General features: G+C 44.1%; 1 protein-coding gene across 2 annotated transcripts in view; it reads left to right on the top strand.

Moving 5' to 3' along the window:
- Positions 1-13,082, top strand: part of GPC6 (glypican 6) — a 749,807-nt gene extending 736,725 nt beyond the window's left edge. For both annotated transcript variants that reach the window (XM_056861827.1, XM_056861829.1), the window contains 3 exons: positions 9,145-9,281; positions 10,989-11,164; positions 12,714-13,082. In XM_056861827.1, the coding sequence (XP_056717805.1) occupies positions 9,145-9,281; positions 10,989-11,164; positions 12,714-12,916 (516 nt within the window). In that variant the 3' untranslated portion in view covers positions 12,917-13,082. The remainder of the gene's footprint in view (positions 1-9,144; positions 9,282-10,988; positions 11,165-12,713) is intronic.
- The last annotated feature ends 3,765 nt before the right edge of the window (positions 13,083-16,847 follow it).

The raw sequence follows: 16,847 nt of genomic DNA, 5'->3' as shown, positions 1-16,847 counted from the left end.
AGATCAGAGCCCACCGCTCCAAACCACTGCTCTTAACCACCATGTAAACTCTCCCGGTCCCACCTACCTCACAAGGTGTCTGTGGTGAGAGGAAGAGAAGGAGATTATAAACTAGTAGAGAGGTAGAGAAAGGTAGAAAAAGGTAGAGAAAGTCAGCATATAAAATCCAACTCTTCTTCTTTTTCTTCTTCTACTACTACTACTGCTACTACTTATTTAAATTATTATTTTAAATTAATTAAATGGCTGGTCTACATCACTGCTTATTCAAATAATCTTTGACAGTTTTAAGGGTGGGCTGCTGTAGGCATACTCCTGGTCTGCCTTCTGGGCAGATCCACCCCTGCTCCAAACTCACCCAGCACTTCCACCGGCCTTGCTTATCATCACCTGCACAGCCGTATGTGCAGAGGGGCGCCCATAGGGTTGCCAACCTCCAGGCACTAGCTGGAGATCTCCCGCTATTACAACTGATCTCCAGCTGATAGAGATCAGTTTCCCTGGAGAAAATGGCCGCTTTGGCCATTGGACTCTATGACATTGAAGCCCCTCCCCAAACCCTGCCCTCCTCAGACTTCTCCCCTAAAACCTCCCTACACATATCTAATCCACATTTCTCAATGAACAATAATCTGGAGAAGTTGGCTGTTTGAATTTAGGATATCTGAACCTGTAGAAACCATCTTGTTCCTATAATGCCCCCATCCTGAAACAAATGCGTTCATGAATTTAAAAATTGTACACACACCAACAACCCAAGATATTGGTAATAAGAAATTATCACCCAGGTAAAACAATTAGAAATACAGTCAATGCCATCTTGAGAACACTTCCTTATGAAGAAGAAGAACAAGAACAAGAAGAAGAGTTGGTTTTTAGATGCCGACTTTCTCTACCACTTAAGGAAGAATCAAACTGGCTTACAATCACCTTCCCTTCCCCTCCCCACAACAGACACCCTGTGAGGTAGGTGGGGCTGAGAGAGCTGTGACTAGCCCAAGGTCACCCAGCTGTCTTCGTGTGTAGGAGTGGGGAAACCAACCCGGTTCACCAGATTATCGTTCAAACCCGGTTCTCCAGATCAGAGTCCACCGGTCCAAACCACCGCTCTTAACCACTACACCATGCTGGCTCCATTAGACAGACTTACGCAGGATTCTGAACAGACCTGCTTACAATTGCTCTCTGTATGTGATCAGTCTCAGACATCTAGTTGATTTAGGAAAAACGGGGAAATTAATTTAAAAAAAAATTGGAATCAGTTGCTATGGCACTGGGGTAAACATTCTAATCATAACTTTTGTACGGGAGTATTGATATTTTGAATCATTTTCTCTATTTAACCTTTTTATAATTAGTGCAGTGAAGTAAGATTAATTTAATTGTTAATTATTGATGGCATTATAGACCATCTTTTTGTAATTATACCCTTGAAATTTACATGAGGCAGTTGTGACATGGGTAAGAATTACCTTTTAAACATTTATAAAACCAATAGTTGGCAAAATATTTTATTATATGTTAATGTATGCAAAAGACATAATAAAAAGGGAGGGAAATATATTTGAGGCATATATATCATTAATCACTTTCCAGATGTGTGGAATGGTTTTAAACCCAACATGCTGTGGGACATACTGGTGAATTATCTTCATCATGAGATGAAGGGAGGGGCCGTGGCTCAGTGGCAGAGCCTCTGCTTGGCATGCAGAAGGTCCCACGTTCAGTCCCCCACATCTGGCAGGTAGGTGATGTGAAAGACCCCTGCCTGAGACCCTGGAGAGCCGCTGCCGGCCTGACTAAACAATACTGACTTTGATGGACCAAGGGTCCGATTTAGTATAAGGCAGCTTCATGTGTTCATGTCTCCAGGTTAAGAGCAAGGTTTAGGATTTGGTTTCCAGTAGATAGCCAGTAGATAGTCTCCGATCCAATGAATCTCAAGGCCTGTCTAATTTAAATGAAATTTTAAAAGGTTGTACTGCAACATCCTTAGGCTACAATCCTAAGGACACTTTCCTGGCAGTAAGCCCCGGTTGAGTAGACTTCAGTAGGATTCTGAGTAGACCTGCTTAGGATGACACCTCTTACATATCTACTTTAAACAACAGTGGTATTAATTGGAGGGAGTTGACAAACAGAACTGTAGATTCAGGACGGACAAAAGGAAATACTTCTTAAAATGTGGAATTCCCTGCCCAGAGGATGTAGTGATTGCCAAAGGTTTAGACAGCTTTAAAAGGGGGTTAGACAGATTCATGGAGGATAAGTGGCTATTAGCCATGGTGACTAAAGGGAACCTCCGCGTTCAGAGGCGATAAACTTCAGAAAACCAGTACCAGGAGGCAACATCAGAGGAAGGCCTCAGCCTCTGTGCCCTCTTGATGGACCTCCAGAGGAACTGGTTGGCCGCTGTGTGAGACAGGATGCTGGACTAGATGGACCACTGGTCTGATCCAGCAGGGCTCTTCTTATGTTCTTGTGTTCATAACTGAATAAAACTATAAATATATGCATGAATTGTGAAAGAAGATACTGTTTGCAAATAGAATTCCTAAATGGCCTGTCAACCCAATGAATCCAAATTAAATGTACAAACAAGTCTTTCAGAAACAACAGTCTCCTTAACTTAACCCACATCTAGCTCCCCCACAGACTTCCATGAGAAATAGGCCATCTTCAAGCAGTGACCTGATGATATCGCCTAATGGCAAGCTTTGTTGACCAAGCATTGTTGTGACCACCCATGCAGAAATGCAGAAAGGAGTTCTGGTTTAGAGGAGTTGTTGTTGATGTTGTCAAGTGCCGTCAAGTCGCTTCTGACTCATGGCGACCCTATGAATCAATGCCCTCCAAAATGTCCTATCTTTGACAGCCTCGCTCAGGTCTTGCAAACTGAGGGCCGTGGCTTCCTTGATTGAGTCAACCCATCTCTTGTTGGGTCATACTCTTTGCCTGCTGCCTTCAACTTTTTTTCTAGCATTGTTGTCTTTTCCAGTGACTCTTGTCTGCTCGCAAGGTGATCAGCGTGCGATAGCATCAATTTGGTCATTTCGGTTTCTAGGGAGAGTTCAGGGGTTGTAGATAAGCATAATATGATCTCCCGCACACGCTTCCACTTAACAAGTAATTAAAGCCTAAAAGCCATTAAGTTCAGAGGAAAAGCAAATGGTTCTCCCATTCAGAAATGCTCTTCCGTTTGGGAGATACGCCCTTTCTTAGGGGGTTTACGGAAACACCAAAAACAGAATGCACAAGCACGTGTTCCATTTCCTTTTTGCTCCCCTTCTGAACCTTGTGAAATTTACATCTTGCCTACAAAAAGATTGCTATCGTTCCCTTATCAAAATGCAGGAGGCCATCACAGATATCAAATGCTCATTTTCTTCCTTTAAATTCCCCTTCATTTCTGAGACACCAAATGGAAAAGGGATGTTACTTTATGATAAATCTCGCTAAATTTATTTTACACATTACCAAAGTATCCATTTGTCTTTCGATGACAGGGTCTGACCACCCTCTGCTAGTCTTTTCAGAACTAGGAAATCCCACACAAACACTGTTACGTGTTCAAAGTTTCCTTTGCTTAAAAAAAAAGGAAATTAAAAACGCTTTGTGTGCAAAACACACTCCAGATTCAATTTGGAGACCTGTTAGTTATCGGCAGACATGTACGGTCTGTTGCATAGAAAGGAGGCCTCATCGTTTTGTAAAGAACCAAGGCTTTGGTTAACCTTGGCTCTGGCAGGCCTCATTAAAATGTCAGTTTCAAGTTTAAAATATCAAACCTGTCACTTTTATATTCAGTAGAACGATCTACAATTTTATTTGCGGTGTAATATTTTGTATGTAGTTGGGAATGCCTGCAGCGGAGGGAAGGGAAAGCTTGGGCCAATATTGCCATCTGGTGGACACGAGGTCTCATTGACTAATGGCAGTTCTATAAAAGCTAGCTTCACATTAGACTCTACTGGAGAGAACCAGGGAGGTGACAAAGGTATTCTTAAGTAAGTGCTCTTGAAATCGATTAAGTATCTCGGGTTGAAGATGTAGTTCTTCTCGCTGCATCACTAGTGCTCTTTGTGTAGGGTTGCCAACCACCAGGTATTAAGCACAATGGGGCATGCTGTTAAAAGCATAAGCAAAAATGAAGAATAATAACAGCCCCGCAGACCACAAAAGTCTATGTATATAAAGAGTGTGGCATAGACTTTTGTGGTCTGCGGGGCTGTTATTATTCTTCGTTTTTGCTCAACCACCAGTTTGGTGGTTTGTAGAGGGGAGGGGCTTCGCTGCCATAGAGTCCAATTGCCGAAGTGGCCATTTTTTTCCAGGTGAACTGATCTCTATAGGCTGGAGATCAGTTGTAATAGCAGGAGATATCCATCTAGTACCTGGAGGTTGGCCACCCTTGTAATGTGTCTCCTTTTTTCCCATGAAGGTAAAGCCAAGGGTGAAAAGTGATAGCCACAGTCAGCACTCCAACTAAAGCCGTCAAGTCGCTTCCAACTCATGGCGACCCTATGAATCAAAGTGCTCCAAAATGTCCTATCTTTGACAGCTTTGCTCAGATCTTGCAAATTGAAGGCTGTGGCTTCCTTTATCAAGTCCATCCATCTCTTGTTGGGTCTTCCTTTTTTCCTGCTGCCCTCAACTTTTCCTAGCATGACTGTCTTTTCCAGTGACTCTTGTCGTCTCATAATGTGTCCAAAATACGACAGCCTCAGTTTAGTCATTTTAGCTTCTAGGGTCAGTTCAGGCTTGATTTGATCTAGAACCCAGTGATTTGTTTTTTTAGCAGTCCACGGTCTCCATAACATTCTCTTCCAACACATAGTTTTAGGGAGTTTTAAAGAATAAAGTGCTTTTGAAGCCAACTCTTTTTGCCCCCCCCCCGAATCCTAATCCCATTATAGTTTGTGCAAAGTGTTCTCACTTCTGTAAGAGCCCCCTCATCATATGTGGAGAAATCGAATCTTAGATATGAAGGGCAGAAATGTGTTTCTGTCGGTTCTACTAGAGATGTGATGTGAAAATCCATTTCACACTCCTTCTGTCAACCACGCCTATCTCTGAGTAGCAGAGAAGTGAGGCCTGGATCATTGACATGCCACTTACAATACTCCTGCCTCAAGCAGAATCTCCTCTTTTGTCTGTCAGCGGGTTGAAGCTATTCGTTTTAGAACTCCTATCCGTGTTCTTGGCGGCGAAGTGAAACTTAAAAAACATGATCCAGCCAAAGTTAAGCCCTGGTGTCTGTGAAAAGGATTTAAGTACCTTTCAAGTCTTTAGCTGAAGTAACTGAGATTTTGCTGAAAGTGCTTAACTTTTTTTTTTTTTACACCTTGCTGCATACAGGGCCAGTGCCAGTAATTTTTTGCGCCCCAGGCAAGGCTAACTACTTGTGCCCCCCCCCCATTGCTAACCAATTTTCAAAAACAAGTGTCTTGTAGAAAAAAAATAAAAGCACAAAAGTTTTTATAAGATGTTAAGATGTTTATAAGACTGAGAGGGGATATGATAACCATCTTCAAGTACTTGAAGGGCTGTCATCTAGAGGAGGTTTTCTGTTGCCCCAGAAGGTCGGACCAGAACCAACGGGTTGAAATTAAATCAGAAGAGCTTCCATCTAGACATTAGGAAGAACTTTCTAACAGTTAGAGCGGAACAGGCTTCCTCAGGAGGTGGTAAGCGCTCCTTCCCTGGAGGTTTTTAAGCAGAGGCTAGATGGCCATCTGTCAGCCATGCTGATTCTGTGACCTTAGGCAGATCATGGCCATCTTCTGGACTCTGGGTGTGTGTGGGGGAGGTAGTTGTGAATTTCCTGCATTGTGCTGGAGGTTGGACTAGATGACCCTGGTTGTCCCCTCCAACGCTATGATTCTAAAATTAACTATATTCCATAGCACGGTTGTGGTACTTGTCTTAAAATAAAAAAAAATATATACATTGTCAGTTGCATTTTTTCCCCCAAGGAACTAATCTGTTTAAAACTGTGCCCTTCAGGCCAGTTTTGCACCCTCTGAGGTCTGCACCCTAGGCGACTGCCTAGTTCACCTAATGGTAGCACCAGCCCTGGCTGTATATTACTCTATTTGATCCATCCCTTTTCACTGGCTTCAATGGATGTACGAGTTATCCAACTGCATCTTCGCAACAGCCCTGAGATACAGAAAGCCTGCCCCAAAGTCACCCATAGCTTCATGGATGAGCAGAGATTTGAATTCAGGTCTCCTGAGCCAAAGCCCAACATACTGGTTCTCATTAAGAGCAGGATTAAGCATCTATCTTGTTGAGCTTACTAAATGTAGTAAAGCGCTAGAGCTAGTGTTTAGCTAGGGTTCACCACTGGCGGGAGGTATTGGGATGGAGCCTGAGGAGGGTGGGATTTGGGGAGGGGGGACTTCAATGCTATAGAGTCCAATTGCCAAAGCGGCCATTTTCTCCAGGGGAACCGATCTCTATCAACTGGATATCAGTCGTAATAGCAGGAGATCTCCAGCTAGTACCTGGAGGTTGGCAACCCTATGTTTAGCAGCTAGGCAGCTTCTCTGAAATCTGTAATCTGAGTTACTAGATTTCTGTTTTGAAACCTAAGTGGAACCTCCTTCTTTGGGGGCAAAGTGAAGAGCCAGTTTTACTTAATATATTGAAGCCATCCACACAGAACATTTACCCTGTTAAATATTTTATTTTCTGTTAAATAAGCCTTTGTTGTTCATCTGTCAAGTCAAATATCTAGGAAAAAGGAGACTTCTGTTTACCCCACAAATAATCACAGCCTTGGTCTAGCAGGCTCCCAAATAAGAGACCTTTGGGGGACACATAGCGTATATGCTACCAGTCCTTTAATCAAATCTTTGTTCTTCATCTGTCTAGTCAGATATCTAGGAAAAGGTGATTTTTCTGTTTATCTCACAAATAACTCCAGCCTCGGTCGAGCAGGTTCCCAAATAAGAGACCTTTAGGGAACACATCTCTTACATGATACCGATCCTTGAATCAAATCTTGTGTCCCCACTTTTATTTGATTGTGGGTGGTTGGGGCTTAAAGAATCTATAGGAGAAGCCAGAGTAGGGGTCTGGACAGCCTTCAGTCCGGCGGGTGGTTGCCTCAGAGTCCTCTCTTCCCTCTTTCTCACCCCATAGCCACCCCATGGTCACGTTAGTTTGGAAAGCTGGTTGCCCTTCACTCCTCTCAGGGTTATCTGACACAAAGCAATCTTGTGCTAAGAATGTTAATTTCTCCCTTTGTGGGAAGGGGAGTCCATCATCCATGTACCGGATGACTGCACCCAATCCTTGCAAATCATGGAGTACCACCAAATAAAACTGTGAATCCCCTGTTTGCTCACACAGCGGATGTTGAGTGTCCCATGTAGTACAGAAAGAGGAAGAAGAAGAGTTGGTTTTTATACCCTGCTTAGACCATATTATCCCGTTTCCCAGGAAGGTCAGATCAGGAGAAATTAGTCATATTATTAAAAGACAGAGGCAAACACATTACTTCTCAAATGGCAAGATTTGCTGCTGCCATCATGAAGCATAAAATGATGATGGGACATGCTGACTATAATATCTCTGACCCATAATTGCTCTACTCTGGGTCATTTGTCATCTTTTATTTGTCTCTGGATTGTATGATCTTTCCTTCCTGTTATATTTTAATGATGAATTTGTATTTGCATTTTAATATTTCATGGGAAATGTTTAATTTTTTAACCTACGGTATGTTAAATTATGTTACTATTTTTTTAATGTTATTGATTTTGTTTTGGTGGAATTTCCACCTTGTTCTGTATTGTTGCTGTGGCTTTTTTTTTTTTTTTTTGCTAATGCAATAAAGACTTGATGATGATACCCTGCTTTTCTCTACCGAAAGGAGCCTCAAAGCGGCTTACGGTCACCTTCCCTTCCCCTCCCCGCAACAGGCACCTTGTGAGGTAGGTGGGGCTGAGAGAGTTCTGAGAGAACTGTGGCTAGCTTAAGGTCACTCAGTTGGCTTCACGTGGAGGAGCGGGGAATCAAACCCGGTTCTCCAGATCAGAGTCCGCCACTCTTAACCACTACTCTACGCTGGCCTTCTCAAGCAGGTCTTTGGAGAGGGAGTTTATAGGTTTTCTGAAGTAATAAATAGAAGATGTAGGACAGGCACGCCAAATCATTAACACGTTGCATTTTGACTTGTTTGGTACAGCTTCATTTACCTCCAGCTGTGCAAAGTACAAATATTCGCTGGAATGTTAATAGAAGCAGAGGAAGCTCCTATTTATATATGCCCTAATTCAGGTGATTTTCACATTTGCTGCCCTCAGAGAACCCTTCCTCTATCAACCTATATGCTGAGGAATCTGTCATGGAAGCTCAGCACATTGTAAAGGATTCTAGGGCAAGTTCTATGGCCAACAGTGCCTGTGGAGCATTTTTGGCCACGTCTGTTGGACTTCAATTATGATTAGGGTTGCCAGCTTCCAAGCGAGGCTGGAGATCCCCCGCTATTACAACTGACCTCCAGGCAACCAAGGTTTTTGGGGAGGAGCCTGAGGAGGGTGGGGTTGTGAGAGGGGAGGGACTTCAGTGCCATAGAGGCCAGTTGCCAAAACGGCCATTTTCTCCAGGTGTACTGATCTCCATCGGCTGGAGATCAGTTGTAATAGCAGGAGATCTCCAGCTACTCCCTGGAGGCTGGCAACCCTATTCATAGACCACCTTTCAGCCATAACCGCTCCCAAGGCAGCTTACCACGAAAGCACATTAAAGCCGCCTAATCCATGATAATTAAGCTGTGATAACTGTTGTAGCGTAAATGTAGAACCTACGCTCACCAAATGTCTGTCTTCCGTTTTTGGTTCTGCATTATCACACATGCACATGCATAAGGGAGAATCTCAAAGGTGCTCTAACTGTGCAACCCTGTGGACAGTTCCTCCCGTCTATGGCTTGCACCGTAAGCCTACAAATGAAAATGCCCTTAGTTGGGTTTTGCTATACAGCCCTGTGCATTGTTCAGTAGAGGTAAAAACTAATCTTTACATTCCACCATTGTCACCACCATCAAGAACGAGACTAACAATGTTGTGATTTTTTTTAAAAAAATTAATTGTCTTTTCGTCTTTCTAACCGGATGTTCTCACTTTTGATTAGGTGATCGACATTAAAGAAAAACTGAAGCTTTCGAAAAAGTTCTGGTCCGCGTTACCCTACACTATCTGCAAAGAGGAAAGCGTGACCGCTGGCCTGTCGAATGAGGAGGACTGCTGGAATGGTCACGCCAAAGCTAAGTAAGGAATCGATACTGATTGAGCTAAGTAAGGGACCAATACTATCAATACGAAGGCCATGTGAAACCAGGTGACGCAGGACGGGGGGCAGCAATCTCTAACTGAGATTCGTGAGAATTCGAAAAACTACAATTCCCAGGATTCTTTAGGGAGGAAGTCATGAAAAAAGGGATAATAAACAGTTAAAGCACAAAAGTGTTCACACTAGGGTTGCCAGGTGTTCCCCCCCCCCCCGGTAGGGTTGCCAGGTCCCTGTTCGCCACCAGTGGGAGGTTTTGGGGGCAGAGCCTGAGGAGGGCGAGGTGTGGGGAGGGACTTCAATGCCATAGAGTCCAATGGCCAAAGTGGCCATTGTCTCCAGGGGAACTGATCTCTATTGGCTGGAGATCAGTTGCAATAGCAGGAGATCTCCAGCTAGTACCTGGAGGTTGGCAACCCTAATGCTCTTTCTTTCAGCCTGTGGGAGACCTGCAGTCGTAACTGAGGTTATGATAAAGGATCTGGCTTCCTTTGGAAGAAGTCAGTATGTCAAGTTCACTTGTGATTGTTAACATCTCTCCTTGCCCTAAGACTATCATACTAATTAGGAAAGGCTAGGCAGAGTTAATTCTAGGCTACCAATTAGCTAATGGCATACAGAAGGGCTGCTCTTTCTGACCTCCTTTTTTTTGAAAGACAGTCACTGATGGCTTATTATCAGAGAAGAAATTTAACCAGGTCACATAGGAACAAGAGGTTGGGAGGGGTGGGTGTGAGAGAGTGCATAAATGCTGATGGAACGCTAATGAACAAATCAAAATGCAGTCATAGGAGTGTCTGACCCTTTCGGTCTTGTGAAAAGTACACAGCTGATCATTTTCAGAAAGCGTTGCTGGAAAATTATTCTGAAAGAGCTTTTTTTAAAAAAAAATTAGAACCTGCCATTTTGTAAAACTATGTTTCAGAATACAGGATATTATTTGGGTTGGGAAATACCTGGAGATTTCGAGGGTAGACCCTGAGGAGGGCGGGGTTTGGAGAGGGGAAAGGCTTCAATGCCATAGAGTCCAATTGCCAAAGGGGTCATTTTCTCCAGGGGAACTGATTTATGTCACCTGGAGAGCAGTTGTAGTAGCAGGAGATCTCCAGCCAACACCTGGAGGTTGGCAATCCTAGATAATATAGACCAGGGACCCCCAACTTTTCTGGCCTGGGGGCGTGTTTGGAATTCTGACACAGTGTGATAGGCACAGTCACAAAATGGCATGGATCTAAGTGAAGCCCCCCCCTCCACGCCTGCCTTCCCGGGACTCCCGGGGGGGGGGGGCTTCATGAAGATCCATGCTGCCAGCTTTGTGAGCCTGGATTTTAACGAAGCGCTCCTTTCCTGCCTTCCTTGCAAGGGCGGGAAATGGCCGATTCCCAAATCCCGAATAATCCGAATATTTTCGGCTATTTCAGCTTGGTTTTTTCCTGCCTTTTTTTGAATCCGGAAAAAGCTGAACCGGAAAAAGCTGAAATGGCATTTTTCCGGGTTTTTTCCGGTTCGGGTTTTACTAAATGCACAGCCCTACTTTAGACCCCACCCCCAGAATCTCCAGGTATTTCCCAACATGGAGCTGGCAACCGTAGTTACAAACCAATTTAAATGCCCTTTCACTTTTAGGCTTTGAGGAAGACTCTTGGGCTTAATAACTGAATGTCCTAACTCTTCATTCCAATGCCTAGATATCTACCGGAGATCATGAATGATGGACTTACCAACCAGATCAACAATCCTGAGGTCGACGTGGACATCACCAGGCCCGATACTTACATTCGGCAACAAATCATGGCCTTGAGAGTCATGACTAATAAACTCAGGAACGCGTATAATGGAAATGATGTGAACTTTCAGGACACAAGTAAGAAATTATATTCTTCAGACAAACTTAACTTGTTCTGTTCCAGTGTTGCTCTCTGAGATATATACAACTTGTGTTCTAAGATGGTCATGGTTTTATTCCCAGTAAGCTAAGCCTCTATTGCATGGGAACTTAACACTCTCTCTGAAGGAAAAGTTGCTGTTCAAATTTTATAAAAAGTTAGTTTGTGCCAAGTTGGACCCACTCTCCAGCTCAGTCCTGCCTATCTATCTATCTATCTATCTATCTATCTATCTATCTATCTATCTATCTATCTATCTATCTATCTATCTATCTATCTATCTATCTATCTATCTGCTACCTTTTCATCCAAGGCTGGTCCCCATCATGGTATTAAAACGTTTAAAAGAACATTTGAATGTATATATAAATATTTAACAATACAATAAAAACATATAGACGTACAAACAAACATAGCCAGGGAGGAGGACCAGTAAGAGCTTACTAGGGGTACCCCAAACAAAACAAAAATGTCCTCTCTCACTGGCAGAAGAGAAGGACAGAGGGAGACAGATACATCTCCCAGGAGAGGAAGTTCCAAAAGTCCACGTTGGGAACTTCCTGGGGATTTGAAGGTGGAGCCTGGGGAAGCTGGGGTTTGGGGAGGGGAGGGACCTCAGGGGGGTATAATACCATAGGGTCCGCCCTCCAAATATGCTACTTCCTCCAGGGGAACTGATCAGTGTTGTCTGGAAAACAGTTGTACTTCCAGGAGATCTCCGGGCCCCTTGGAGGTGGAAACTTTAGGGAAAGCCCTTTCTCAGGTTGCCACCCATCTAGCTTTAGATGGCGGGGGCACCCAAAGCAAGGCCCCCAAATACGACTGGAGTGGATGGGTAGGTTTATATGGGAGAAGGTGGTTCTTAAAGTATGCTGGCTGCAAGCCACATAGGGCTTGAGAGGTCAATACCAGCACCTTAAATTGGGCCTGGAAGCAAATTGGGTCTTAGTGTAAACGGAACAAGACTGGAGTGATATGGTCCCTGCGACCCACTCCAGTCCTGTTACTTATCGGCAGTGACTCTCTGAGAAATGGGTCCTTTCCCAGCCTCAGATCCAGTAACTGGTGATGCTAGCATGGCATGGAAAGCATGTTCTTTGCACAAAGTGATGCTCCCTTCTTAGTCCATGGATCCGATGGTGCCATTCTGTCAGTGTGGCAGCAGTCCCTATAATGGAATGGCTTTACCGTCTACAGAGGAAGGGGGGTGGTTTTTCTTATTCCCGCCTCCTGCTTGCGGACGCCCTGGTTTGTCCCCCTCATTGTTCCTCTGGGCTGGGAGAAACACAATTTCAGGGGGCAAAAAAGGCTGTCATGAGAGGGGAGAGGGGAGGAAGTTGTATTCCACTACTATGATTCCGCTTATGCTGCTTTGGATCCAAGGCAGAACGTATTTCTGGATTAGGATATCTGTTCTTCTTTCTCTCCCTCACATCCCCACTTCTGATTTCCAGGGCTCCTAGGACAGGATGGTATTTAAAACTCCTTTTTTTTTTACCCTCCCCCCTTCTCACCACGCTTCTGTAGGTGACGAAACCAGTGGTTCGGGAAGTGGAAGTGGTTGCACCGATGACATTTGTCCCACCGAGTTTGAATTCATCACCACAGAAGCACCCCTCGTCGACTCGGACAGAAGGGAAGTGGACTCTTCAGCAAGCCGATCTACCCGTCCGGCATTTACATGGTTCGTCATCTGCTCAGCCCTCCTACTGCAAAGACAGTGCAGATAATCCTGGCTCCTGTCAGAGATGACTGTCTTTTAGCTATTGAAGAACAAAACAGCCAACTTCCTTCTTTTCTTATGCTCTTGGACTACGGACTATGCCACAAACACGGACAGTTTTCTACCAGAAGAGTGCGGCACTGAAACCTGCTCCCCTTTGTGCTTTCCCAAAGAGTACCAGGTGCCGGACCGGACTGTTTCCTGTGTCCCTTCAGATAGCTGTGAAGACAAGGTCCTCTTCTCAGAAATCTCTTTCTCAGATTTTTATTACAGGAGACTTTTCAGAACTTCATTTGCTTTTATGCTGCAGGAAGAAAAGAGGGTGGGGAAGGGGAGGGATACAAGTTGTATGGGTGTTTTTTTTTTTTTTCCCTTACCAAGAAAAAGAAAATAAATATCGTTCGGAATCAGGCTAAGCCCAAGGCCTAACAAAATAGGAGAAGAAGAAACCCTCTGTTGGGGGTGCTGCTCTACGACACTTCAGGTCACCAAAATGATCTTTACCGTTGAGGGAATATCTCTGAGTTTTGTTTTCTGCTCGTAAGACAAATCTAAGTGTATACTTTGAGTGCCATCGGCCAAAAATACAAGATTTGCCAATAGGTTCATGACAAAAACAGGAAGACTGTCTTCTAGGAAGCATTCCTCTAGGGATACTCATATTGCTTACCCCAGCTCATCCTACTTGGTTTCTTCTTAATCCACAATATGTAAATGACACGGGTCTTCACCCGTTTGCCTATCACCACTTATTTTCAATGACGTCTTAACACTTTTCAGACACATTTTGACTCAAGGGTTTGGATGGCAAAATTTAATCTCTTCTGGTATAATCTCTTTACTTTAGCTGCAGGTTTGGCATCAAGTAGAATTTTCAGCCACTGTGTTCGTTACCTAACCAAAGTGGCAGTTCTCCAAAGGAACTGATAACAACAACTGGATCAATATGTTAGTTTTGCATAGACACGGCATCCTTCGTATCTCTTAGTTTCTGTATCAGAAGGGTTCTGTGTTGCAAGAACGTTGACCGAAATATATATACAATACTGACATGGAGAATTTCTTTCACTTTTTTAGTCTTAGTATGATCATCTATTTTTATATATTTAAATATATGTATATATATATCTATAAATCACAGATTTTAACTTCTTAATTACAAGCTCAGGGTTGACGCATCTTTGTAAGAAAAAAATGTTTTGTCAACCAGCTTTTACTTTTGTTGTGCTGCTTGGAAAAAGTCATCCTTCCTCTCGCAATTGGCAAACACAAGAATCAAGAAGACATGTTTTTTCTTTTTGCATTTTCAGCTGTCCGCTTTATACAGGGTTGCAATGAGGTGATATGAATCCCCTTTTGTTGTGTGTGCATTTGGGTGAATGTGCAAGAGATGCTTACTTGGAACGGTGCAACTCGTTGATAATAACTGCACCCCTGAGTCCAAAGTACTCATCTTGATTGCACTCTTGATGTGAAAGAACATTTTTGAAGCCCAGGACTCTGATCCTGCTCCCATATGACATCAGCATAAATTTCTCCTCTCCTGCCACCAGGACTGATCCACACCATTGAGTCAACTCAGCTGCCTCTTTCCAAAGCCATCTTGGCAGGATCCAAGGAAGGGTGCACAGGAAGTACCTCTGCAGGCTACCCTGGACCACCAGGCAGCAGTGACAACATCACAGGGGGTGATATCAGGATGAGGTACACCTGTCGCCACCACCTGTGTCTCCACCCTTGCCGCTTGGGCTCTTTAGGTGTTGAATCAGCCGTGCTTGCCATGCTGCTCCCCCATGCCATAGTCACTGCTGCCACCACTCTCAACAAGCCCAAGCTGTTTCGACATCCAGTAGCCTGCTGCATGCCAAGCCTGCTATGAGTGGTGTGCAGTGTGCAGCCTGCTATGAGAGCCAGCGTGGTGTAGTGGTTAAGAGTGGTTGACTCTAAACTGGAGAACCAGGTTCGATTCCCTACTCCTCCACATGAGCAGCAGACTCTAATCTGGTGAATCGGGTTGGTTTCCCCACTCCTACACATGAAGCCTGCTGGGTGACCTTGGGCTAGTCACAGTTCTCTTAGAGCTCTCTCAGTCCGACCTACCTCACAAGGTGTCTGTTGTGGGGAGGGGAAGGGAAGTTGATTGTAAGCCGGTTTGATTCTCCTTAAAAGGTAGAGACTATCGGCATATAAAAACCAACTCTTCTTCTTCTATGAACGATTCACCCAGTGCACCCGTGACATGAATCAGTGCAGGCCACTGGATTGGTGCAAGAGGGGGAGTTTGCAGTGGTGCGCTCAGCATGGGAGAAGCACGGTGAGGGAAAGGAAGTTTATGCTGATGAGTGCTTGCTCCTCCACCCCCTGCCCGCTATGTGTAAAGGAAGAACACTCATTGCCCAAGTGATTGAACAGGAGCAAGAAAGCATAAGCCGAGCCCTTACTGCCTAAGCCAATCGAAAAGGGATACTCATTTGTTAGGAATAGGTGGCCCAGTTTTTGATAACCCTCTTCAAGCTGATAAAGAGAACATTAGCGAAATGCTTTCAAGTAAGCCGCTCACATTGCAATTCAGACATCGGTGGTGTAAATTGTACATGATTTCGAAAACTCGTTTCCTCCTCTAATCATAATTAGCTATCGATTTAGTAATGAAAGTAGTAAACTCACAGCACAAGTATATAAAGTATACCTAAGCACTTTTACAACAAAAAGAAATGGACAGTATATACCATGAATAATTATATGCTATGTCAAATAAGAAAACAAAATTTGATTTTCGAAAAGAGATTGTATTCTATTTTTTATTATTTAAAATTTTATACAATCCAACCTTGTCAGTCCTATCCGGATTTACACCCATTTTACAGATACATTTTGGACTGTATAACTCTTGTTTAATGGACACTGCTGTGGCCGCAATCCAAACATAGAATCTGGAAAGTAACCCTATGCTGGACTGCAGTCAACCATCATGACCACCATAAATCCCATTTGTTTCAAATGGAGGGCTAATTTCCTCTAAATTGGAACCTTGATAGCTCCCATTCTCACTTCATTCATTCAGAATATCTAGCAGAGGGTGTGGCTATAATGGGCTGCCTTATATTGAAACCATCCAGTGGCCCATTTAGTTGAGGGGTCCCAGGACCTTAAGCAGATACGGTTTGCAGGCTTGTTAGTTTACACTGGAGATGTTGGGGTTGAACCTGGGACCTTTCAAGTTCTCCACCCCTGGGCCTAGCTGAACTGTTTAAATGGGGGGGGGGGGATAAGTAATCCCTTTAACAAATTTCCCATCAAATTCCTTAATCTGACCATTGAAACGAAATCATCCTTGGTTGACCCAAGCCCGGGGTGAGTAGATTCACGATGTTTTTACAGGGAAATGCTACCGCAGGAAGTGTTGTATACATTTTTGGTGGCTGAACATCTCAAGTGCCATATCTTATTTTCAGTGGTTGGACATTAGGTTGCTCAGACTACATGGGAGTGCTTGTGTGATGATGACTAACCACCGGCAATGTTAAGAGGCATCCTCTGTCCATGGAGATGCAACTGAAAGCATTCCTTTGATAAAGGCTCCTCTTTCTCCCCCAGCTGTAAGATACTAATCTTAGTGTGTGGCTTGTCACCACGAAAAGCAACAGGCACACACACCCTATTCATAGGATTGCCATTTTCCAGGTAATAGCTGGAGATCTCCTGCTATTACAACTGATCTCCAGCCAATAGAGATCACCTGGAGAAAATGACCACCTTGAACATTGGACTCTACGGCATTGTAGTCCCTCCCCTCCCCAAACCCTGCTCTCCTCAGGCTCTGCCCCAAAAGCTCCCGCCAGTGGCAAAGAGGGACCTGGCAACCCTACATACACATGGCAGGGCCATAGAGATTTTCCACATGATATTGGCAGTTGAGGCCTCGGACCTAGGCTAAG

Source organism: Euleptes europaea, chromosome 16 (assembly GCF_029931775.1).
Source record: "Euleptes europaea isolate rEulEur1 chromosome 16, rEulEur1.hap1, whole genome shotgun sequence".
NCBI lineage: Eukaryota > Metazoa > Chordata > Lepidosauria > Squamata > Sphaerodactylidae > Euleptes > Euleptes europaea.
The sequence above is the reverse complement of the archived record's forward strand: the minus strand, read 5'-3'. Positions and strand labels throughout refer to the sequence as shown.